The 25,872-nt window shown below is 37.5% G+C and overlaps 1 protein-coding gene across 1 annotated transcript; it reads left to right on the top strand.

The window, feature by feature from the left end:
* The first annotated feature begins 21,626 nt into the window (after positions 1-21,626).
* Positions 21,627-22,301, top strand: LOC141690508 (uncharacterized). The gene has a single exon (XM_074495300.1). It carries the CDS (start codon positions 21,627-21,629, stop codon positions 22,299-22,301), a length of 675 nt encoding a protein of 224 aa, XP_074351401.1.
* The last annotated feature ends 3,571 nt before the right edge of the window (positions 22,302-25,872 follow it).

The following is a 25,872-nucleotide window of genomic DNA, read 5'->3' as shown; positions in this document are numbered from 1 at the left end:
GTTTTGTCACTTACCCTCCTAAGAGAGAGACCACCCGCTGGTGAAAGACCAAGAAAGGCACGGAGCCAGAGGTTAGAATAAACTGATTTAAGTTCAGTCAATTGTTTTCGGGAAAGTAATTCCCAAAGATAAGGAGATAGTGTAAAAGCTTTGGAGCTAGAACAAAGGCAGACGAGTATGATAAATTATGAATCTAAGTTGTAAAAGTTATCAAGATTCGTTCTGAGGACACGAATCCAGAATGACGGGATGTTTGAAATCAATGTTTATGTTGTGTTGGTCCATGAAATAACGATAAGAGAAAGGAAAATAAAAAGAAACTGAAGTGGAAAGGAATATAAAGGCAATAGAGTTTGAGGAATGATAAAGGAATTGGGTATGAGGAAACCCTAAAGACTCGTAGCAATAGAAATAGAAAAAGTATGTAATCGTCAGGATGAGGGTGATTCACCATGAGTTAAAATTGTTGGGTGAAGGCATAAGAGATACATATATTTTATCCCCTGTAAGTTGGGAGGATTTGAGGAAAACTTGAGATAGTTCGAAGGTTAAATATGAGACGCGGATAGACTGAGGAGACAAGGAAGTAAGAAATTAGGAAAATTGGATGAAGGAAGTGACCTTCAAGAATGTGAAGTGTAAGACCGGTGGCTTGATACCCAGAAAGGGAGACGCCAGGTATGAGAGATATCCCAACATTGAGGTGACTGTTGAGAAACAATAAAAGTAAATAAGGAATTATTAAGAAGAAGTTCACGTTGAACACGACCAATATCTTCCAGAACATCCTTGTTATCGTTACCAAATTAGGCAAGACAAGCGGATAACCGTTGTTATCTTTTGGAGGCCATATGGATTGACCTCAATATGAATAAGGATGCTATTATGAAGTTAGGTATAGACTATCGAGGTGGGAATGATGAATATGATAATCTATCAGGGATATATGACTTTATTTATCCATGGAAAGGATTGATGATGGTTAAAAAAAAATGTGAAGGTTGAATTATGGTTTAGAAGATTGACATTCCTTCTGATGACTGTGCAATACCCAACCGTAATAGTAGTTGGTAAAGGTTTAATTCGTGTAATCGCCATGAACGGGCTATATATCTTAGAAGGTCCTATCTTGAGATAAGCCAGGACCATGTTTCAAAAAGGACTAGATGAACCCTTGAGTTAAGTCTTCTATTTAAGGCATATGATTAAGAATGGTATTAACCTGCTATCATTGCTTTGATTGAAACTCTTCTGCAATTTTATCTGCTTCATGTCATGAAAGTACGTCAGAGTTTGGAGTGTTCTTCATGAATTGTGATTGATGGTTATGTTAACTCCTTAGGAGAATTAGATACGAGATGTATGGACTCCGTATGGTTAGCTATTAAGACTTCATGGAAATGAATGACTACAGTAGGTCAGTGGTGGACCATAGTAAGGCAGCAATGATTCTGCGAGTAATGAGCTGATTACAACCGTGAGGGTTGTATTGGAATGGGTGTTGAGATTGAGTATCACTAATCGGGTCGTGGTAGTGTATAAGTTATCATTGATAGACTAATTAAGTAGAGTATCTACCTAGTGAATTATTATTCTTTCTTATCAATAGAGAGTCGTATTATTATACGAGGAAGGTTGCGGTGCAAGCATAAGAATTCTAGTAACGATGATGTCTAGAATGAGATCCCAGGTTCGATTTTCGATGTCGAGGGAGTTTCAAAGGTAATTGTGTATAAGCTCGAGGAAGGGCATGGGTCCATAGAATGATGGACGGGTTAGCGAAAATATTTAGGCACGTGAAATACGATGCTATAATACTTGATGCTGATATAAATACGTCTATGTTTTGTTCTCCTATGACAAACCTCTATAATTCAGAGGTAGGTTCCAAGCCAGATATTTTGTGGCAGTATATATATATATATATTTTTTTTTTATATATATACAATTCTCTTCAGTTCGTTCTTTTCTCTTCTTTTCATTTCATGTAATCTGAGAAGAACAACCCTTCCAGAAGGGGAGGTATTGCCGAATGACTATCTATCTGTGTGATAGAAGCCTAGTAGGATACCATCTATTGTTTAATTGCTTGTCAAGTACTAAAGGCTGGCCACCTTCTGTACTAACTATGCGATATAACAAGTGTTCATGATCTTAGTGATCTCTCAACAAATTCCTTTACTTCTATTTGATTGATCAAATTTTGGAAAATAGAAACAACTGAAAAAGGAGTAATAAAGTGGTGGTAGTATGCAGAATGGGAACACATTCGTGATACTAAGGTTGTCATGGTCATTAAAAGGTTATAGAACGCTAACGAGCAAAAGTATAACTAGTATAATATTAGGAACGGAAGGTTGTAGCGATTACGAACTAGAAAAGAATGGGTATTGAGAAGCAAAAGCTCTAATGCTAAACGCTATAATGAGAGTCTGTGCAATAGACTTGAAAGAATTTGGAATGATCACTTAACGCGGATTTAGTTATATCACGACAATAGATCATATGTCATTATCGAGATGTCGCCTTATGAGATCCTTGAGGGAAGACAATGTCGATCTCCCTTATGTTAGGATGAAGTTGTAGAGCGCAAGATGCTCGGACCCGCAGTAGTCCAAAGGACCAAGGATATGATAGATCTAATCAGAGGACGGCTGGTAGTAGCCCAAGATGGACATGATAAGTATGTTGATTTGACACGAAAGGATAAAGAGTATGAAATAGGGGACCTAGTAATGTTATAGGTATCCCTTGGAAAGGATTGATGAGGTTCGGAAAGAAAGGAAAGCTAAGTCAATAATTTGTTGGACCCTTGGATATATTAAGACGTTTGGGAAGTTAGCATATGAGCTAGCCCTAACCCCGAACATGTAGCAGGTCGTAACGTGTTTCACGTATCAATGTTAAGGAAGTGTAATTCGGATGCCAGACAAATAGGGGCATATGAGCGCATAGACATGCAACCAGACGTAACCTATACGGAGCAACCAGGAAGGGTATAGAGTAAAAAGGAACGAGTGCTTAGGAGAAGGGTTATCAAACTAGTAAGAGTTTGATGGTAGAACCACAATGTGGGAAAATTTACTCGAGAGTTAGAAAGTGCAATGCTAAGAGAGTATCCCTATTCACTCTCTATCTGATTCCGGGACGGAATCCTTTTAAGGAGGGGAGACTGTAATAACCCCAATTTTTGGGAAATTTTTGAAACCCTTATGAATAGTGTTTTTGCTGAATGAGAAAACTTTTTATGCCACACTATGTAGGGGTTCTGTTATGGATATTCTAAGGTCGTATTAGTATTCCATAAAGTAAATAAGTGTATGTAAAGATCGTCAGAATCCAATTCCGAACACTTTGATTTTTCTCGAAAATCCACCAGATACCGAAAGAATTGAGTATAAGGTAACATGATTAAAAGGATTTAAATTAAAGGATTATAGAAGAGGATCATAAAAGGAATATAATATATTGAGAAAGGTTAAGGGAACCTAAGTAATAAGATCCCGGGTATGATCCCTCAAACGATAAACGAAAACGAAAGTTAAGCGAACCGTATAACAGATCAGCGGTCATTAGGCAAACGATTAGGAAGTTAATCAAGGGGATTAGTGGGGATGATGTCATCCAGCCAATAGAAAGAGGACAAGGAGGGGAGGATGACATCATGAGGATGACACAAGCATGACAAAAAAGGAAGGAGATGTGGTGACTTTTTAACCACACAAAATCAAGGGCAACTAGGTAATTTACTAAAACAAACATAAAAATCAAACCAACCAAGCCAAGCAAATCATTTTTCATCAAAATCAAAAAGAAACCAAGGCATTGTTCTTCATGCTCTCGGCCAAAACAGAACCAGAACACTAAAACTGCTGTATCTCCTTCATTTCTCACTCAAATATTGTGTTCTATAGCTCATTGGAAAGGTATTGAGATGGCCTACAACTCTTGTTCACAAGTCTCGTCCAAATAATCATGGTAAGACCCTCATTTTGACAGTTCTTTAAATCGGACTTTTAGAAACTTCAAAGCCTAACTTTGTGTTCTTGATTTCTTTGGAAAGATCAAGCTTGTAGGAGGCTCCCTAAGGCTTCCTAGCAACTTAACACCTCCCAAGGAAGGTATAAACTTCAAACCCTAGCCTTTACTTTATTTTTTAGTAAGTTTAATGGTTGGTGTTGTGAAATGAGAAGCATGGATTGTGATTATTAGTAGTTTGGTTTGATTTGGAAGTGTTTTGGTAATTGAAGCTTGATTATAGTTCATAGGTCTTGATTGTGGTTGTTTGAGTTGAAAACCTTGGAGATTATGGACTGATGTGGTATGGTTTAGGTGAAGGTTTGTTGTATTGATGGTTATGAGTTGGTTGGTGGTTAATTGGAGTAGTTTAAACATTGGTAATCGCGTAAACATAGCCGTCGTAACGTCCGATTTTCTTTGGACTGTTTTTGTGCATAACATTAGGACCCGAGAACCCCCTGCTAGATTATGACCACTGCCATGTTTAGATAGCTCATGTTACGAGCTTCATTTTGATATGTAGTTCGTTCGATTCCGATGCACGGTTTAGGAGAAACGACCGTTTCAAGTAACGGCGTTTCGCGAACGAAACTTTTCCCCTCGCCTTACTTTGAAACATAGGTTAAGGACCAAAAAGGGTTAATTAATGTATGAAACATTTATGGTAAGTGTGTTAGGCAGTTGGTAAGACACTCGCGAAGGAATCGCTTTAAAACTTGTAAAGGTTAAATTATGAAAAATGGTGGAGCCGAGGGTACCCGAGTGACTTAAGCGAATCAGTGAGCGCAAAACGAGCGTTAGAGTCTGAGTTGGTTAGGGTATAGATTTACAAGTGACTTTGATTTAATTCCAACTTACTTGTTGCTTATAGGTTACCAGACTCGTCCCGAGCCATTCGTAACCCCCAGTCGCTCAGGCAAGTTTTCTACCCGTTATACTGTTGTTGTGATGTAAATATATGTATATGCATTATCTTGTGATATTGCATGATTGTTATTAGCAAATTTTGCGATATATTGGAGCATGCTGATATGGTATATATGCATGTCTGTTTCATAATCTGGTTATCTATATGTTGATTTCAATGCTTATAGTTGCATAATACCTATGCTAGAAATAAGCAAGTAGTTGCGTATACCCTTAGTATAGGGGATAAAAGGTGAACATATTTCTAAACCGGGAGTCGATGTTCCCGAGTATATTATATATATATATATATATATATATATGGATATAGTTTTTAAAACTATTGATCGAATAAGGTTTATTCGATACCTTTATTTTACTTAATTGAATATTATTTTGAATATTCATTCGAGGGCTTATGACCCAGTTTATTTTATTATTTGAATATTATTTGAATATTCATTCGAGGGCTTATGACTCAGTTTATTTTATTATTTGAATATTATTTGAATATTCATTCGAGGGCTTATGACTCAGTTTATATTATTATTGAATATTACTTGGATATTCATTTGAGGATGTATGACTCCTTTATTTTATGAATATTATTTATAGTATTCATTCGAGGTATTATGACTCCGCTTATTACTTAATAATATTCTTTATTGTATTAAAGAATAAGGTGTCGATAATCAAACTTATTTTTGATTATTCAAATAAAGATATTACTTTCGTATAAGTATATCTTTGATTATTTGCTACTCGTTTCAAGTATAAGTTTTAATACTTCTACTTCAATTATTTTTATAAAGATTATTCTTTATGGGAATATTATTTAAATAATAATATTCAGATATTTTCTAATATATTGGGACTGATTTATTTTGTTAAATCAGCATCACTCCAAACATTCTTAAAAATGTTTTGCGAGTCTTCAAAATGATTTTTAAAAGTTAGAGCGGATCCCAAAACTCATTTTTATATTTAAGATCCTCCTTTCGAAGGGGATTTAAATACTCGCTCAAAACCTGAGGGATCCGGCTCTGTGGTGTGTTTTATATTCGCAACAAGGTTGCTGTCTTGATAAAAGAGTTTTTGATTACTTACCCAATACTCGGGAAGTAAAATTCTTGGAACAAGTTAATCCATTAACAGGCATCGCCTGGGAAATATCGGTGAGTTTTCCTTTCCAACTAGATACGACTTCTTGGTGGAGCCGTATCAACAAGTTTCTACTTGGGGAAAGGGGGGACGAGCTTTACGTTTCAGAGTCATGGATTTCATCTGAACTAGGAGTGGCGTAAGTGGTCGAGTAGCGCCGGCCCAGCCTTATTATATTGGCCCAAATGGCCTGGAAGTTCCGCTAAGGCGGTCCATTCCTTAGGAGTTCAGTGTTCGGTTGACAAGTAAATCCGACAGGTTCTCCTCTACATGTAGAAAATGGTGGGGTTGCACTACTACGACTGATCATCGTAAGTGGTCTTCCTGGCGCGGTAAACTCCCGTAATGAGTTCATCATCCAATTGGATATTTCTGCAACACTACCCAGAGCACTTCGATAGAAAGGCTACGGTTGGGCGATTGTTGAGTGTTGGCAGGGTCAAGTTTTCAAAATGATGTTTGCATCAAATGAAGTATCTCGTAACTTCATTTTATTTTGATGATATTTTAAAGATTTAATCTATTCAAATCTGGTCTTGTAGTCTCATCTATGTGATGAACTTTTGAACTAATTATAACTTGAACGGTGGTAGTTCAAGTAGTATTTAGAAAAGATATAAGTATATTGGAGTATCTTGTAACTTTATCTTTTAAACTTATATCTAGTAAATGATTATCTTACGAATGACAAAGACTTTCAGAAAAACATTGAGACAAGGTTAGATATATGAGATCACCTTGCAACGATATTTTTTATACAGTTATACACTGGGACTTTGTGTATATTATGCATGGAAGAGGACTTCCAATATTTTGAAAAGTATATATGTATATATATATACTGAATATTTTGCGACTTCATCGCATTAAGATATCAACTTGGTTCATTTCTTTTGACCAAGACTTTCATGAGTACTAAGAGAAGGCTCATATACTATTAATCATTATACATATTATTTTGGTGGGCTTGCTGCTCACCCTTGCTTTCTTCTTTCATCACACAACATCAGATAGACAAGATGAACCGGACCAAGCTCCCGATTCGCAAGAGGTTAGGAGACGTTCCGCAGTTTTCTAGAAGCACTGATGCCGCCATAGCTGAGGTAGGAACTACCAATAGGCTAGGCTTTCAACTTTTGATGTATCAGATTATGTATATTTATGAATTGTAATAATGGCAAAGAAATGTAAATTTATTCAGAAACCTGTTTAAGGTGTATTGGCATATAATTGTGGAATAAAATGACTTGTGGTTATTTTTGGATGTTCATCTCTGAGACTATAACGTGTGGTGTGTGTGTTTATTGTGGGGTCACAGTACAGAGTAGTTGAGTAATTATTAAGATTGGGTGTTATTAAGGGAAATGGAACTCGTGACAACCCGGATCCCCGACCCCGGATTTGGGGGTGTTACATTACACATGATAAAGATTCTAATAAGTATCCATTTAGATACTTATATTATTGTTATCACTATATATTATCTTGCGAGCTGTAAGGCTCACTCTTGCTTTATTTTTTCATCACACAACAACAGTTAGGAAAGATGGCCAGACTCCAGCAGACCCAGCGCAAGCGCGTGGGAAGCGTCCCGCGTCTTCCCGATGATGTTGTAGCTGCTATAGCTGCAGAGGTAGATCTATTGTAGATCAGACCATCTACTTTTGAGAATCAATTATGTATAATTATAACTTGTGGCAGATAATGGTAATTAACTGTAAATTTATCAAGTAATCATTTTGGGTTGTAATAACTTTTAAATTGTGGATTCAAAGACTTGTACTTATTTAAATTTCATCTCTGAGACTATAACGGGTTATGGTGTGTGTTAGTGTGGGGTCACAGCATAAGGTTATTTATTATTAATTAAGTGAAGTGATATTGTGGAAAGAAAGACCGTGACGACCCGGATCCCCGACCCCGGATCTGGGGGTGTTACAAATATGTTCACACAGAAATTAAACATGTAATAAAAAGAACACAGATCTTTCAAAACTCACTTAATTTTATATTAAAATTAAGAATATTTTGCTACAAAACTTCTAGGCTCTTTGTTGATAAAGAGCTTAGCTATATTCTTGAGAGAATACAAGAGTTCCTGATCTAAATTGTTACATCTAACAAAGGACCAGTATTAACTTTATAATATAGTTAACTGTTGGTTTACACAGTGTATAATAAGACATGCACTTAACTTTAGTAAACTGTCACTTGTCATTTCTATTTTAGGAAAAGTATATCTTCCATTTATGGCTTAGCATATCTTTGCATATTGTGTTAACTTTGATCTTTCTTTGTCAGTTAATCTTCACCCTTGATCTTGCACACTCTTCAAGCTACTTTTTGTAGACTTGTCAATCCAGCTGGTTGGATTGTTTGTTGATTGTAAATCTTGGATATTGAACTGGTCTGTAATTTTATACTTTGAGATTTTACCTCGAGATCTCCATTTTAGTCTGTAGAGAACTTGACAACTCGATAAGTATATTGGCTTATCGATATCTCTAATACTCTGTAGTTAATTTGACTTGTAGAGGTCTCTCAGTTCTTTATAGGAGAATTTGGCTTGTCGAGATATTTAGTCTTCATATCTTCACTTTGACTTATCGATATCTCTGAGTTCTCTAGTGGCTTATTGACTTATCGATAACTCATAGTTCTCTAGTCAAATTTGACTTGTCGATAACTCACAGTTCTCTAGTAAATTTTGGCTTATCGATATCTCTGATTTCTCTAGTGGAATTTGACTTATCGATAACTCAGAGTTCTCTAATGAATGTTGACTTGTCGATAACTCTGAGTTCTCTAGTGAAGAAATGACTTGTTCATGTCTTCAATTTGGCTTGTCGATATCTCTGAGTTCTCTATTAGCTTTCCTGACTTCTCGATAAGTCATTTGGAGTTCTCTAGTGACTTCTCTATAACACTAAATCTGTGACTTGTAGAGATCTTTGACTGAAAATATTTTTATCCAAACAGATTTATTCAACTCCAAACTTCTTCAGGATTCTTCTGAGGCATAATCTTCTTGATCTTCTTCCAGATAGAATCCTTAGGCTTGATACTGTTTAAACATAAAGACTCCAGTCTGCTTTTTTACATTTTTACAGACTTTAAATTTTATAAGTACAAATGCAAACTAAGATTACAATACAAATTACTTAGGGTTGTCAATTTGACTTGGTCTTGTTAAAGTACAGGCATGTCTTGCACAACATTACGTACTTGCGAAAATTCAAAACTTGAATGTACGTCATTGTCAATATTGATGAGTATAGCATGCTATTACCTGTGAGATCTTGGGCTTAATTTATAATTGATGCATCCTTTTATCAAATCAATTTTTTTGTGAGTTATTCGTCATTACGCATGCTGCTCTAGAACTCGCTTTCAACCAGGTCATGCGCATATTGATATTGTGCTTGTGTAAAAGTGATAAAGGCACTAGGATTAACCATATTGTTCCAAATAGTTCCCTGAAAAGTAATCCTTAGCGAGCCCCTTTGAGCCTATAATCTTTTTCTTCATATATCACCAATTAAATCTTGAGCTTAAGTATTTATTCTTGTCTTGATTGACTAGTAAAGCATGATGATTTATGTTTGGGATTGGTAAAATTTTAAGTGTGGGGATTTCTTTGTTCAAGTGGGATATTTTGGTGGGAATCGAGATAAAGCACTTGATCTTCCAAAAAAAAGAAAAAAATTATGTATTGCAACAAAGTATCAAGTACTCCTTTGAGATCAATGGGTGGCAAGTGCAATGTCATATGAAAAGAACGATTCATGTACATGTGCTGGTATTAAGTACAATGTCTTGGTGACTTTTCACTGCCCTTGATTACTGGAAAATGACTTGACTTTGAAAAAAACAGAATAAAAAAATTGAGCAAGAAGAAGATCAAGTAAAGTTGGTGTTCATTGGTTTGTATAATGTGAAAGTGGAAAGGTACGCGATCTACTTTTCATGTTGGGTGCTATAATTAAAAGTGAACACTTTGTTCTGCTAGTTATCAAGTTCAGCCACTTGTTAGCCTATTTCTTTGATATCCTACCCATTGCCTAAGTCTCGTTACATCCCTTGACAAAGACCTTTTCATTTATACATGAACGAAGTCTAGAGATTTTGGTGAACAAGCAAGCTTATAGTAGCACATGCGCAATTGACTGAACTTGAGTGATACAATTACACCTAAACAATTGTGTGATTTGAGTGTTTGTGAGGTTATTTTTCTATCCAAAGCATGCTATTTTCTTGTTGATTGAGACTTTGACGTTATTCATGATTATTTTAGTCTTTCGAGACTATGTGTGTGTGCTTGAATAATTGTGTTGGTGTGTAAAGTTGAGGAACCACATTGTATGATACATGTGAGCTATTACATCACTAAATTTGCATGTGTGGAGTGCTATGATATATTTTATGTTTGAGACTTGGCAGTCAGAAAAAAATTAGGAATTTTGTGGGTACATTCACTATAGGCCCTCACGAGATCTTACTCGTTCACTAGGGCTACTTAGGGGTTTAAAGGGCTTGTTGCATATGCCGAATGCAACCGTGATCACCTACGGCAGTGGGACTAGAAATTTAGGACTTAGTATTTTTCTTTTATTCATTGCCCGAGGACGTGCAAGATGTTAAGTGTGGGATGTGATGAGCGTGCATTTTATCTTAGTATTATGCCTATATTTTGGTTATATTGCATTAATTTGGATTTTTATTTAATAAATATTAATGTCTTATTTTAGGTATCAAGAAGATATAATAAAGGAAGGCTTGGAGTTGAAAAAATCATATTTGAAGTTTAATTTGATTAAAAATCGGATTTTATGGGCCTTCTTCGCAGTCTACACTGTTTGGACCATATCTGAAGTTCTAGAAGTCCGATTCTGATAATTCAACAGCCCATGAAAAGCTTATGAGAAGAGTTTTAATTCAGAATTGGTTTTGAATTTATATCCCAGCCGAATCAGCCCAGAATCTGAGTCAAAAAGTCAACTATGAATTTCTACTTTCCTGGAATTCAATTCTAATTGGGAAATCTCTTTGTATTTACTTTATTTCATTAAAAATACTTATATTATATATATTAAAATTATTATTCAGACGGAGCACAATAGAGAGATAAATAATACAGAGAGAAGAAGAAGCCCGAGGAAGGAGACATAGCCACAGAAGACGTTCACTTGGATTGTTTTTTTCCATCTTTGTGATTTGAATTCTCTTCTTCACCTTTTCATTATTAATATGTGTTATCAAATCTTGGATGCTATTGTGATTTTTATTATGAACTAATTTTATTAAAGTTGGGATTTTTATGGAACCCTAACATGGGATTATTGATGTTTTATTAAAAAGTATTGTATGCAGTTCTAAAGTTTATTCGTTCAAGTGATTTTCATGCTTATACTTGTTATTTTCTGATCAACTGTGATAGGTTATTTAATTAATTATAATACCAAGAGGGTTATAATTGATAGACATAAAACTTGAATGGTGCATGCTTATATCTTTTAATTATAATATTGGTACGGTGTAGACATATATTGTGACCATGCATAACTTTGTGGATTGGTGCTTAATTAAATTTTGAAAAGTAAATTGACATAGACATATGTTAGTTTATTTGATAGGAGTTATATCATATTGATTTCGAGAGGCACCTACGACCAATAAATTCTAGCTAGTGAACTTTGGATTTGCTATAGTACATCGCAACTCTTTTACCAATTTTCACGTGTTAAGGGGAAGCAATTATCTTGACTTATCTTCTCATATTTGAATCCCTACCAACTCTTCATGCTAGTTTAATTTTAGTTGTTTAAATTAGTTTTTATTAATTAGTTTAGTTATAAAAATCTTCAACACTTTTTGTGCTCGACAACTGAATTGTTAGATATTACTTGCAAATTAATACAAAGATACAATACTTGAGATACGATAACTGGTATAACTACTATATTACTTGTTTGCGATTGCATACACTTGCACATCAATATTTTCTAAGTTTAGACTGGTGTTAGGAGACTTGGTGGATAAGTCTTAATCTTAGATGGTAACTAGGACTCCTATAAGGCAAGAGATTCTAGATCCTTCCTTGTAGGAGTTAATGTCCGAGTTAGACGTTTTGTATATTCTCTTTTAGCCGTATTGGGCCTAGTCCATGAACAGCTCATGTTAGTGGATCTTGACGACACCTTTTAGTAGGCCTTGACTACTTGGTTCGTCTTTAGTCTGTTACGAGCCTAGACCCGCTTGGTTTGTATTGGGCTTTGGACATGAATTCCAAGCGTAATTAATGTGACATTTAATGTGTTTTTGTGATATATTTTCTATCCATGTCATATTACATTATATATAGCTATAATTAAATTTTTCGTATTTATATTTCTCAATATATGCGCATTTGTTGCAACAATATTACAAAAAAACAATCAAAAATAAAAATAATATTGCAACAACGTCAGAAATATAGATATATATATGTACATTAAAATTTAACAAAAAATAAATAAGGTAAATTTTCAAAAATCGTGCATTACACGGGTTATAAGCTAGTAAATATTTAAAATAAAAATAAAAAATATTTGGATATGCTAATTATTAAATAAATAAATTACATTCTTATGGGCCGAATCCACACAAATCCAAAAAAGATTATTGTAGTGCAGAACTGCAACCGCTCAACCGCATCAAATCGCCCAATCGCTCGTAACCGGACCGCATTTTGCGTATAATCACGAAACGAGGGTTGGTTGCGGATTTAAATTTAATAATCGCTTATTCGTTGTTTGGATGCGGTTTTAAAATTTTAAAATCGTAACCGTAACCGCAAATCGTGAAATATATTTATAATAAAATATATTTTCAAAAATGTACTTGATACCATATAAATTAATATATAAACGCATTTGTTTTTTTTATAAAAGTTATTCTTTAATATTTTTAAATTAATTAACCTTTATTAATGCTCAATTGTCACGACTTCAAATGCTCAAAGCTAGTCCAATACGTAAAATTAAACTTAGTCGTAACAGTACTCCGTGGTACCCAGTAGTCAAGCACGTGCATCTAAAATGTATATAAAGACTTAATTGCTGAGACTTTACGCGCAAATTAAAGTCCCTAGTAAATTTTAACTTGCAATTTAACTTCAGTCCAGTCATGATATATATTCATAGATTCAGTTCAATTGACAATTAATTAGTTTAAGTTTATAATTTATTTTTACCGAAGTAACTTCATCTTGGTCGCTAACTAGGATGCAAAATATGTAACTTAATTTTCCTATTTCATAATTGACTGATTTTAGTTTTAAATGTAAACTTATTACGCAACTTAAACCTAATTTATTGATATTTTCAATTTATTGTTTTGGGAAATTATTAATCGTTTTTTAGTAAATAATTAAATCGTAAATCGATCCGAATAATAGTAAATTCGTAACTGCAATTAACGCGGTTAACTGCAATCACAAACGATTATGGTTGACAATTATGTAAAACCGTTTTTCACAATTTGATTGAATTTTACATAAAACCGATCCGAATCGCATACACGTCTACCTCAAACCCATTAAACTACACAAAATGTACCAAATATTTACATAGCCGTTCAAAATTGCATGTCGAAAAAAGATGAATTCTTCAATTCAGATTCAGCTGATGTACCGGAAAACTCTCTCTAGATTGCAACATTTCAAATTCAACACATCACAGCTAATTAATATTCCAACAATTCGCAATTTAGCTAGGTGCAATTCCTTCAATGTAATTTTTGGTAGGGGGAATTTGTAATTTAACGTGATTTGTAGTTGAGAGGTTTTGATAGTTTCTAGTTGAATTTTTGATAATGTCCTTGTTTACGTATAATATTTGATATGTAATTGGTATATTAGCAGATGCATGATCTTAACAATATTGATCTGGTGTATCTTAACAATCATCTTAAATTCAGCATTGAAGTAGATTAATGGCGGGTGCCACGTCGGTACAATTTATTATGGACATTAAAGGACTCTGCTTTGTCGCGATTACAGAGGTGATGTTTCTTTGCTTCAGCCGGAGCGCTTCTTCTCAAAGCTTCTCAGCACAGAGGTACTACTAATGCAATTTGAAGGTTTTTAATTGCTCTTTCAACAACTTCATTACAATTTTCTGATATAATGTTTATATTTTCAAAGGGTGATATAAATGCTCATGGTCCGGTTGCATATGAAAATGGTGTGGCGTACCTGTTTATACCTCACAATAATATTTATTTGATGACGGCTGCTAGGCAAAACTGCAATGCTGCTATCCTCCTCCTCTTTCTGCATCGCCTGGTACAAGCATTTCTCTAATCATTATGTCGATGGAATTTGATAGGCCATAAATAAAGTGATAAAAAACCAAAACGCCCCAGGCCCAAACCGGGGTGATCCCAGGAACACGTGACACATGATAAAAATGTCAACTGTCTCATGTTACCAAAAATGGAATAATTACATACCAACCATCCATATATAAGGATCCCAAGACAATCATGGTGGAAGAAGGACATCTGGGCCCATAGTCCATCCAAACCATTCAATCACTCACCAACCAAGAATGATCAAGGGCTAGGATGAAGAGGTACAAACTCCTAAAACCCTAAATTTGGGAGCCTATAAAAGGACCCAAGAAAAGGGTTTTAGGGGTTAGAAAATATTTTGACTGCTACACACCTATACACACACCACTATACATATATTTTTGAATAGCTCCTTCTTCACTCTTCTTCTTCTTTAAGAAACCCCATTCGTATTCTCACACCGGAGTGGCCGCGGGGACATAGCCACCTCTCTGGTTCTGTTTTGCAGAATCCCCCACAAAGTAGGTCAACCACACGTCATCAACCACGCGTATAGGGCTCGAGTTTATGTGAGAGAGGAGAAGACCCGGGAAGAAACAGAGTTATCATTAGCGCTAGAAGGAGGGGCTCGAACCTCCGGTGGTGTGGTGCTGTTTCCAGTTACGTTATACAGTTTTAAGAATCAAGAAAACCCCCTCCCAAGTAAGGACAGTACCCTCACTATCTTTCTAACACATTCCTTGTATCTTTCGTTCTAATATAGTTACACACCTCGTTGCACTTGTGATATTTTTTCCCACACCCTGTTTTGAAAAATGGCTACAAGAAAGAGTAAAATGTCGGTCTCAGGAACTATTCAGCCCACCGTTTTCCCACCCAGGGATGGCAATATGGAGGAGATAGAAGAGGAGCCCTCCATAACTCGTGCTTCATCTTAACTCCAGCCCGGAGACCAGAGACTAACCATTGAGAAAGCGCTCACAAGTATGCAGAAACTTCTACAAACCCTTGGGGAAATATGACCCCGGAGCAAATCCAAACAGCTATGGACCTGTGGAAAAAAAAGAATCACAAGACTCCTGAAACCCGTCCGGGAGACCAGGAGGAACATTCCGGAGAATCTCGGGGCTCAGTCTAGGACCGAATTGGTAAAACCAAGAGGCCATCAGAAGACGCCCGGGACGAAATCAAGAGAGCTGCGCTCCGGGACCGCATCCGGAAGGAAGAGGAGGCCAAGGCCAATATTGAAAAAAGGATCCAAGAGGAGGAGATGAAACAAAAGAAGAAGACACGCAGAGTTCATGTCTCCTCAGACTCCGAGCAAGAGAAATAGTCTAAAGAGGAGCAGACGGCCCAGGCTCTCCGGGATCTCAAAAGAAAAGTAGAGGGAGACATGGAGGTCGGGGCCGCGGCCACGCCCTTCACCAGAAAAATGGAGTCCACCCACAGGGAACCCAGCCTTAAACACTTCAACTTTGATTCTTTCGACGGACTGGCCGACCCCGAAGAGCATCTAAACTACTTTGTACAGATCGTGAATATCTATGATTACAACGACCTCACCAAGTGCCGTTTCTTCGCTTCAACATTAAAAGGAGGGGCACAGAAATGGTTCAGCCAAATTTCCTCTCGAAGCATCGACTCAAGGAAAGACTTTCGGGAAATGTTTCTAAAGAGATTCCAGGCCTACCGCATGAACGAGCTCCAGATGTATCACTTGGAAACCATTCAACAAAGAAGCAGAGAAACACTGCCGGAATTCATCAAGAGATTTCAGGAAGTGGTCAACCAGCTCTCCAACCTCGAGGAGAAAGAAGCTGTCAATATCTTCCGACGAAACCTCCACCCGATTTCGTGCGAAGGCTACGTCAAAGACCTGATCCATAGAGAGCCCCAAAGCCTTGCTTCTGCTTATGCATTGGCCTCAAAATTTATCAAGGAAAATGACTTCCTTACTTCCATGAAGATGAACAGACGAATCCAAGATGATGATGAGTCTCCGGAGCGCCGCTCCTCTTACAGAAAAGAGAAAAGATATAAGGCGGACAGGCAGGCTAACTACATACAGCAGTCTCAGGGAACCCCACCCCGGGACAACTACTCCAGACCTCAGAGGATTGAAAGGAAACCCAAGCCCAAGAAAGAGCCCAAGCCAGAGCCCGAATGGACATCTCTCAACCAACCCGAGCTGACATCTTAAGAGAGGTCAAAGGGAAACCCTTCTATTATCCTCCAAAGCCGTTGCTGGTGCCTCCGGAGAACAGGGCGCGCAACAAATATTGTGGGTATCATGAGGATCATGGCCATGCCATCGAAAACTGCTTCTCCTTCAAGATGTTTATTGAAGACCAGATCAAGAAGGCAACATGAACCAGTACCTGTAAAGGAGACCAAGTGACAAAGACAAGGCCTTTAATAGTGACAAGCACGTGGTCAACATGATTTTTGAATGAGCCTCATCTCCGCCTCGGAGCCCTGACATGGACAGCGATGTCATGATGATCCAACTATTCGAAGATGAACCCATATATTTCTCTAACGCTGATTATGAGGGTCTGGACCCAGGACACAATCAATCCCTAGTCGTGACCCTCGACATCGCCAACAATGAGGTAAAAAGAATTTTGGTTGATAACGGCTCCTCGGCTAACATTGTTTTTTAGCACACACTTAACAGGATAAAATTGGGACACCTTCATGTGGATCCTTGCCTTGAAGACCCCCTCTACGGATTCGGGAATAACATGATCCCGATCTATGGGGTAATATATATCCCCGTTGTCTTTGGCACTGCACCCCTGCAAGTCTCTCATGTCATAAAATTCTACGTGATAAGCGCTACATCCTCTTACAACATGATTCTGGGGAGGCCCACTATCACCAAGCTCCGGGCTATCCCTTCGACAATTCACCTGAAACTAAAATTTCCCACCCCGGGAGGCATTGGAGAACTCAAAGGGGACCGGGACGTGTCCGGGAGATGCTATGGGCAGGCTCTGGTCATGGCCGAAACTGACCCGGAGAACAGAAAGAAGGCAATGGTCTTACCCAAAGGTCAAAGCCGCAAGAAACATCGCGAGCATCTCAGCAAAATGCCAAAGTTGGACGTCAACATGATAGAGGATTCGGGGTACGGCGTAACCAATGCTGACGCTCGGATACAAAAATTTGTGGAAGTAAAGGAAAAGACCAAAGTGGAACCTGCTGCACAGACTGTGGAGATAGAGTTAAAAACCGGGAACCCCACTCGGAAGCTGAAAATTGGGAAAGGCATGGAAACATCCTTCTAACAAGAAGTCATTCAGCTACTAAAAGAATACGCGAACGTGTTTGCATGGACACCGGAAGACATGCCCGGGATAGACCATTCTGTGGCAATGCACAGTCTGGATGTGGATCCACGGAAGAAGCCGATCAAACAGAAGTGGAGGAACTTTGCCCCGAAGCGCCAGCTGGCTATAGACTAAGAAATAGAAAAATTGCTCAAGGCCGATATCATCTGCGAAATCAAGTACCCCGACTAGCTTGCCAATGTGGTGTTAGTCAAGAAACCGAATGGAAAATGGAGAATGTGTGTCGATTACACAAGCCTCAACGTTGCATGCCCGAAAGATGAAAGAGATGTGTCCTAAGTCCAATCATGTATGATGATTTAGGAATAACTTTTATGTAATCTGTTTTGATTTCATTGATATTAATAAAAGACTTGTTTTGTTTTTAATGCGGGCTTTATCTATTTAAGTGTTTAAATAAGATATACCATAGTTTAGAGTAAAGCTTTTTATGGATTATGATGAGATCATAATAATGAGACCTAAAAGATGATAACTCTAAACTTAAATATTTCCTGGTCGTAGGATTACTAACTGGTAATTAGTAATCCGCAAAGATCGGTACATACTATGCTTGCTTCATTATGAAGGATGTCTGTTCTCATAAACATTTGTGTGGTGACACTATAGCTAGTATGTAGGTGCTTATTATAGAATAAGTTCATTGAACATGACTCACACAACTGAACAACTGATGGAGTTCACTCACGTGTCAGCAGTTGTTCATATAGTGATAGTTGTACAAGTATCCTTAGACTTGAGGCCATCATAGTCATCTTGTGTACACTGAACTATGCTTTGGTTTAGTTCTTAGTCTCCAGGGATAATTATAAGGGCTCTACTGGGTATAAGAATTTGTACACGAAGATAGTGTATGATCAATAAAGGATCTACCCCTTCCAGTGAAGGAAGAGAATGTTCAATGCTGATCCACTTATGCTAGTTCAGGAATCTCTGGCCAGAGTGAATGAAATTAGAAAGGAGTTTCTAATTTACATTAAATAGAACTAAGCATAGTGAATGGGAAAGCAAATGATTAAATAAGATAGGCTTGACACAAGTTCCATGCCTTGTATTTAATCGTGACATTGCAGGGTAGAAGGAATTGATTGTACGGTAACTACTCACTGAATAGGTTCTTGGTATTCTAAGCAGTGAATTCGTATTATCCGAATAGTCGCGATATGCTGAGAAGTATCCCTCACGATGTAGAATAAATATGATTAATTTATTAATTAATCATATTTAATGAATTAGAGAATTTATATAAATAATGATAAAATAGTTTTATTATTATTTATTTCTACTACCGGCTTAATATTGAACCTACAGGGTCACACCATAAAAGAGAATGATTTAATGGTGGAGGAATTAATTAATAATGGATGGTAATTATTTATTTATGAAATAAATAATTAATTAGCAGATTTAATAATTGATTAAATGAGATTTAATTAATTCTTAATATTATTAATTAAGAATTTAATTTTGGAAATTAAATCAAGTGAGAGAATTATTTTTCTAAAGTGTTTAGAAAAGGGATTAATGATTAAAAGGTGTTTTAATTATTAGTTAATTGGTTAATAAGAATAATCAATTAAAGGATTAATAATAATAATATTTTATGGAAAAATTTCAGCTGAAAATTTTTCCTATAAATATACTATTATAAACCCTATTTGCCTCAACCCAAATAATTAACCCTAATTCTAAAGTAGAACAAGAGGGAGACAACTAATTCTCTCAACCTCTTCCTCCTCCATCACATTGTACTCTTGGTGGATACCGGTGGAGTGCTTCACACTTGAGGAGCAGCTGCTAGGGATTTCCGTTCATCGTTCTTGGATCGCTATTAAAGACCTCCATCTTTCCATTAACGTAAAGCTTTTTTAAGGTAAACATACTGAACTACGAATTAAATATTATTTTTTGCATGGATCCTGCGGAGGGTTTCGGTTTTTTAAGATTTGAATTTACGTTTTCGTTGCGTTTATGTGCTAAAAACCCTTCAAAAGATTCATATCCCCTCCCCAACATCGATCAGCTAATCGACGCGACTTCTGGTCACACTATGCTCAGCTTTATGGACGCCTTCTCGAGATATAACCAAGTCCGCATGAATCTAGAAGACATCGCTAAAACATCCTTCATTACCCATCGGGCAGTCTATGCTTTCATCATGATGCCCTTCGGGCTCATTAATGTTGGGGCCACTTAACAGAAAATGATGAACACCATCTTCAAAAGCCAACTGGGGAGGAATATGGAGTCCTATATAGACGACATGATCTCCAAGTCAATCACGATCCCGGATCATATCAAAGATCTTAAGGAATGTTTTGACAACTTGAGGAAGTACAACATGAAGTTGAACCCAGAAAAATACGCGTTTGGAGTACCTTCAGGCAAAATTCTGGGCTTCCTAGTCAGCGAAAGAGTGATCGAAGCAAACCCGGAAAAAAAACAACGCCATAAGTTGGCAGGATGCCTGGAGGCTCTACGCAAGTTCATCCCTAGGATTGCAGAAAGATGTCTTCCATTCTTCGAACTACTAAAGGGTGCCCGAAACAGGAAATTGGTAGATTGGACTCCAGAATGTACCATAGCATTTGAGGAGGTTAAACAACATTGATGAACCCCCGGTGCTATTAAAAGCCAAGCCCGGAGAGCCTTTTTCTCTTTACATTGTCGCTGGCCCCAAAATCGTCTCTTCTGCTCTCGTCGGGGAAGAAAGAGAAATCCAAAGCCCCATCTACTATGTCAGCCAAGTCCTCAAAGATGCCGAGACCCGGTACCCAAACTTGGAAAAATTCGCCTTGGCCCTCGTACACTCTAGCAGGAAGTTAAGGAAATATTTCTAAGGCCGGGAAATTAGGGTGGTCACGGATCAACAACTCAGGAAAATCATTCACAAGTCGGACGCATCCGGGAGGCTGGTCAACTGGACCATTGAATTGAGCCAGTTTAACATCAAATTTATGCCACGGACGGCGATAAAGGCCCAGGCCCTGACAGAATTTGTCATGGAATGTACCTTCCCGGAACAACAATCACATACTCCCAGCGGGACTGCCTATGAAGACGCCAACCCAGGCACAGGCTCCTGGAAGCTCTACATGGACAGCTCATCGACGGTCGAGAGATCCGGGGCTGGCCTCATTCTGATCAGCCCGGAAGGTTTCACCATTCAACAAGCGATAACCTTTGCCTTCAAAGTAATAAACAATCAAGCTGAATATGAGGCACTCCTCTCCGGACTCAGGTTAGCAAAATCTCTCGGGGTAACCAAGATGGTCGTCTATAGTGATTCTCAGACCGTAGTCAAGCAAACCAGTGGAGAGTATATTGTGAAAGACCCAAAATTGGCACAATATCAAGAAATGGTACGAGATATCCTGGAAACCATCCCCGATACCACCATCCTCCGGATAAACAGAGCAGAAAATGCCAATGAAGATGAGTTATTCAAGCTCATGCAGAACACTTCGGACCTCAGCTGTTCAGTCTATTTTGAAGAGCTAAGGACACCTAGCACGGAATGGGCCGAGATCTTATGCATCAGTAGTCCAGACAACTGGATGACCCCCTACATAGCCTACCTGAGGGACGAAACGCTCCCAGAAGACCAGAACAAAGCCAAATACCTAAAGCACAAGGTTGTCCGTTTCTTCCTGGAAAATGATCAGTTATACAGAAGAACTTTCTCAGCACCTACTTTGAAATGTGTAGACCCGGAGGAAGCAGACTACTGTCTCCGGGAAGTCCATGAAGGTATCTGCGGAGATCACCTGGCAGCCAAAGCTCTGGCCTACAAATCATCAGACAAGGATACTACTGGCCCACAATCCACTCCGACTCCATTGCCTATGTCAAGAAATGTCCCCAATGCCAGAAATTCAGCAAGGTTCCCAGGCAAAGCCCGAGCCTGCCACCATCAGTGTTATCTCCAGTCCCATTTGCCGTTTGGGGCATAGATATCATGGGCTCTTTTCCCGGGCAAAAGGTGACCCCCGCTACGTTCCGGTAGCCATTGACTATATGACAAAATGGGCAGAAGCCAAGGCAATGAGGACAATCAATCAACAAGATTGTATCAAATTCATGGATTCAATCGTTATGCGATTCGGGATCCTGGTGGTTTTAGTCTCTAACAATGGCCCACAGTTCGTTGGATCTGACTTTGAAGCATATTTGAAAAAACTCAGAATCAAACATAAAAGGGCATCTGTGGCACACCCTCAGGAAAATGGACAAGTCGAGGTGACCAACAGGACCATACTCCAGGGCCTAGAGAAAAGGTTGGAAGAATCCAAGAAAACTTGGTCAGATGAACTCCCAAAAGTCCAATGGTCATACAGGACCACCCCCAGAGCGGGGACTGGGGAAACCCCTTTCAAACTTGCTTACGGCACTGAAGCCCGGTTACCTGTCGAAATGGGATCACCATCTCACAAAATCGCTAATTTCGATGAAGTCTCAAATATTGAAGGTCTCAAAACCAATCTGGAACTTCTGGACGAGGTGAGAGATCGGGTTGTAGAAGGGGGTTGAATATAGTGTTTAGCACAATCAAATCGAATATAAGAACTTAAGTAACAGAATACAGATTTTATTTAACACAATAAACTCTGTTATAATATGAAACTGTCCTCTCTCAGTGATGAACAAATTATCACGAGAGCTGCTAGAGTTACAAAGAATAATAACTTCGATAATCGTAACACTTTTTGTGTAAACTCTATGCCTGTGTTTATATACTACACAGTCACAAGATAATCTTCTAATTGATATGGAATATAATTCTGCTTCCTAAAATATATCAACCAGTTATCTTTTCTTCCAAGTATTCTATTCTTCATAGAATTCCTTCTTCATGCACAATTCTTTCTGTCTTAGTCTCGATCTTCTTTCCTTTCAATCAGCCGCCTGCCTTATCTCAAAGTCATCTTAAGTCCTGATATTATCTCCTGATAAATATCTTCTGAACCTTAAGTTCTGATAATTTAAGTTTTGATATCTTAAGTTATGTCTTCAGTATAAGTGCTGATTTCCAGTTAAGTATTGATTTGTCCTGTAAGGTAAGATCTGAAAACTAAACACAAATCATATTACACATGACATTATCAAATATATCTAACAATCTCCCTCAACTTGTAAATTAGCATAATATACAAGTTCAACAGATATTTGATGATGTCAAAAACATTAAGTACAAATGCATGAGAATTTGACTAGATAACTACAACTTACAGTCCTTTCAGCTTTACCATCTTTAACTTTTGATAACCGCTTCAGTCTGTATAAACTTCAGAATTTAAGTAGTTGTAGATCTTTGACTTGGCTTTAATTTTTAATTTCTTCTGATCTCTTTGATATCACGAGTTGTCCTGAGATAGTTCTTCAACAAACATCTCTCTGCATATTCAAGTTCATTGACCATCCTCCTTTTAGCATTTATCAATTCAGCTGTATCTTCTCAAGTTTGAAAAATAGCTGCTCTGAGATCATTTATCTTAGCTTTTCTTATCTCCTGATCAAGTCTTATCAGATATGCCTTGTCAGACTCTAGATTGAATTCCACAGCCTTATAACCCAGAAAAGTAGTTATAATCCTAGCAGAGTTAGGCTTCATATCGACAATATCACCCTTGTGATCTCTATACTTGGGACAGTATATGCTGTCAGACTTTATAGAATAAAGCTTCTTCTGTCTTTGAATTTGAGACTTTAAATATCCTGCAGCACTATCTGTTAATCTGTCTTTCACTTGAAGTAGGTATAGAACATGTTCCAGTTCCTCAAAATACTTCAGTGGTATAGCATTTTTCTTAATCTGGTATACCCTTCCATCTGTCATAAAATATAACAAGATATGTTCTTTCAAGAAGGTATGGTAAACCATTTGTACAGATTCAAGTCGATTCAATCTTTCAGGAGTTGCTCCAACACCTGGTTCACTTAAGGAAGTTGGATCATTGGTAGTGTTATGTACTCTTCTTTCATCAGAACTACCCAACCCAGATTTATCTCTTGCTTCCTTTCCTGTAACAACTCTTGCTTCAAAACCACCTATTACAGTCTTCAAAGATTAAGTCTGTTTAGCTTTGGTGAATCCTGGTAGGAGTATCTTTGAAGGTTTAACATGAGCAATGTCAGAGGTTTCATTTTCCTTATCTTTTGATATCAAGCCAACTTGAGCTATGTCAGAGGTTGCTTGCTTCACTGTCATATCAGAACTTACTAAATCTTGACTCTGAACAACATGAGCCATGTCAGAGGTTGTTTGAAAAATCTTCTTATGCATCAGATTAAGGTTAGCATCTACTTCTTCATCAATTATTTCTTTATCCATAACTGGCATATAAACCTTTACATGTTCATCAACTTTTTCTTTGCCCTTGGACCTTGGATCAATTTCCATTTGTAATTTGGCCTTCGTTGCCTCAGAACTTGTTCTTTCCTTTATCACAATACCCTTAAGCTTTGGAAATTTCTTTTCAATAACAGAAGCTTCAGATTTTGTCTTGACACCTTCTGCTTTGAGTCTAGCTTCTTCTTCATTTAGACTCTCAAAGTCCATTCCTGGATTTTCTTTAAGAAATAACTGCTTTGAAATTTCTTCATCAAGTCCTAGATATCCACCAGAACTTATCCTTTTACCAGTATCAGAACTTATTCTTCTCCCAGTATCAGAACTTGTTCCTTGACTTGTAATTCTAGCTTTACTTGACGAAAGTCCTTTGCCTTGACCTTGACCTCTACCCTTATCAGAGTTTCCCTGGTCATCATTTCCATCATCCTTTCCTTTCAGTGTCTGAATAGATTTGCATTTGGACTTAATCACTTTCTCCCCCTTTTTGGCATCAGCAGGTAATAGAAGAGAGACAAGCAATTCCACTGAGGATTGGATCTCATTGAGTTGAATTTGGTGAGAAGCCTGATTCTGCAGAATTTCTTCAATTTGAGCTTGTTGCTTCTCCTGAGTTTTCTCAATGTAGGCAATTCTGTCAAAGGTTGGCTTGAAAAATCTATTCTTTTCAAGTTTCACATTCATATCTTGCTGGATTAGAGCTTCCTGAATTTTGTTCACCTTGTCATGAGTTATTGAGTATTGACCTTGAAGGTGCCTTGTACACAATACAGTAACTCTCAGTTGTGCCTTGAAATCATCATTTAGTAGCATTTCATCAGCTTTTGCAAGATGCTCAGCAAGAATCTTTTCAGAAGGAAAAAAACTAACTGAGTTCCATTCTTTAGTCCACTCCTTTGCTCTAGGAGTTTCACTCCAAGGTACTGGTGATTCCCCTGTAACAAACTTCTTGACTAAATCAGCTTTATGAACAGTTTGTTGAGGTGCATGTCCTGATGGACCAGCTGCATCAGCATCTAAATTTTCAGCAGCTTCACCAGTAGTTTCTTCATTAGCAGCATCAGAACTTGTAGATCCTGCAGTATCAGCATCCTCTGATAAAATAGCAGTATGTGAGGCTATAGAGGCTTCAACATTTTCCTCTAAATTCTGATCTGCAATCAGGTTCCGATCAACATTCAACATTGATGTTGTTGGTGGAGTGAGTTGAATTAGTGGAGCTTCCAAGTATAAAACCTCAGGCAGAATCAGGTGATGAATATCAATTTCAACACTTGTACCTGGTTCTTCAGTATGTACTGGATCAACTATATGTGACAGAGGAGGTGTAGGCATTTTAGCTTGAGCAGTTTCTGGTTGTGCAGTTTCTATTTGTGTAGAAGGAAGTAATTCAATAACAACTGGTTCTGTTGAGATCAGAGATTCCTGATCCCCTTCCTTAGCTGCTTCAACTACATCTTCTGAATCTGACTCAATTATGTCCTTATGAGCTCTCTGTTTCTTTAATTTCCTCAAAGGTGGAGACACTGTAGGAGTTTTATCATCAGAGTTTAATTGTCTAAGCCTTTTGAGGGGCCTAGAACTCCTAGTTACAGTATCTTTCTGAGAAGAAACCTTCTCAGCTTCTAGAATAACAGGTTCTGATATTGGAACCTGTTCCTCACTTGTTTTCTCAAATCAACAGAATTTAATCAAAACATTCATCACAAAATAAAGTTAAAAGTCGATGAAGTAAAGATTAATAAATTACAA

This window comes from Apium graveolens, chromosome 10 (genome assembly GCF_009905375.1).
Source record: "Apium graveolens cultivar Ventura chromosome 10, ASM990537v1, whole genome shotgun sequence".
NCBI lineage: Eukaryota > Viridiplantae > Streptophyta > Magnoliopsida > Apiales > Apiaceae > Apium > Apium graveolens.
This window is presented reverse-complemented; position numbering and strand designations above follow the sequence as displayed.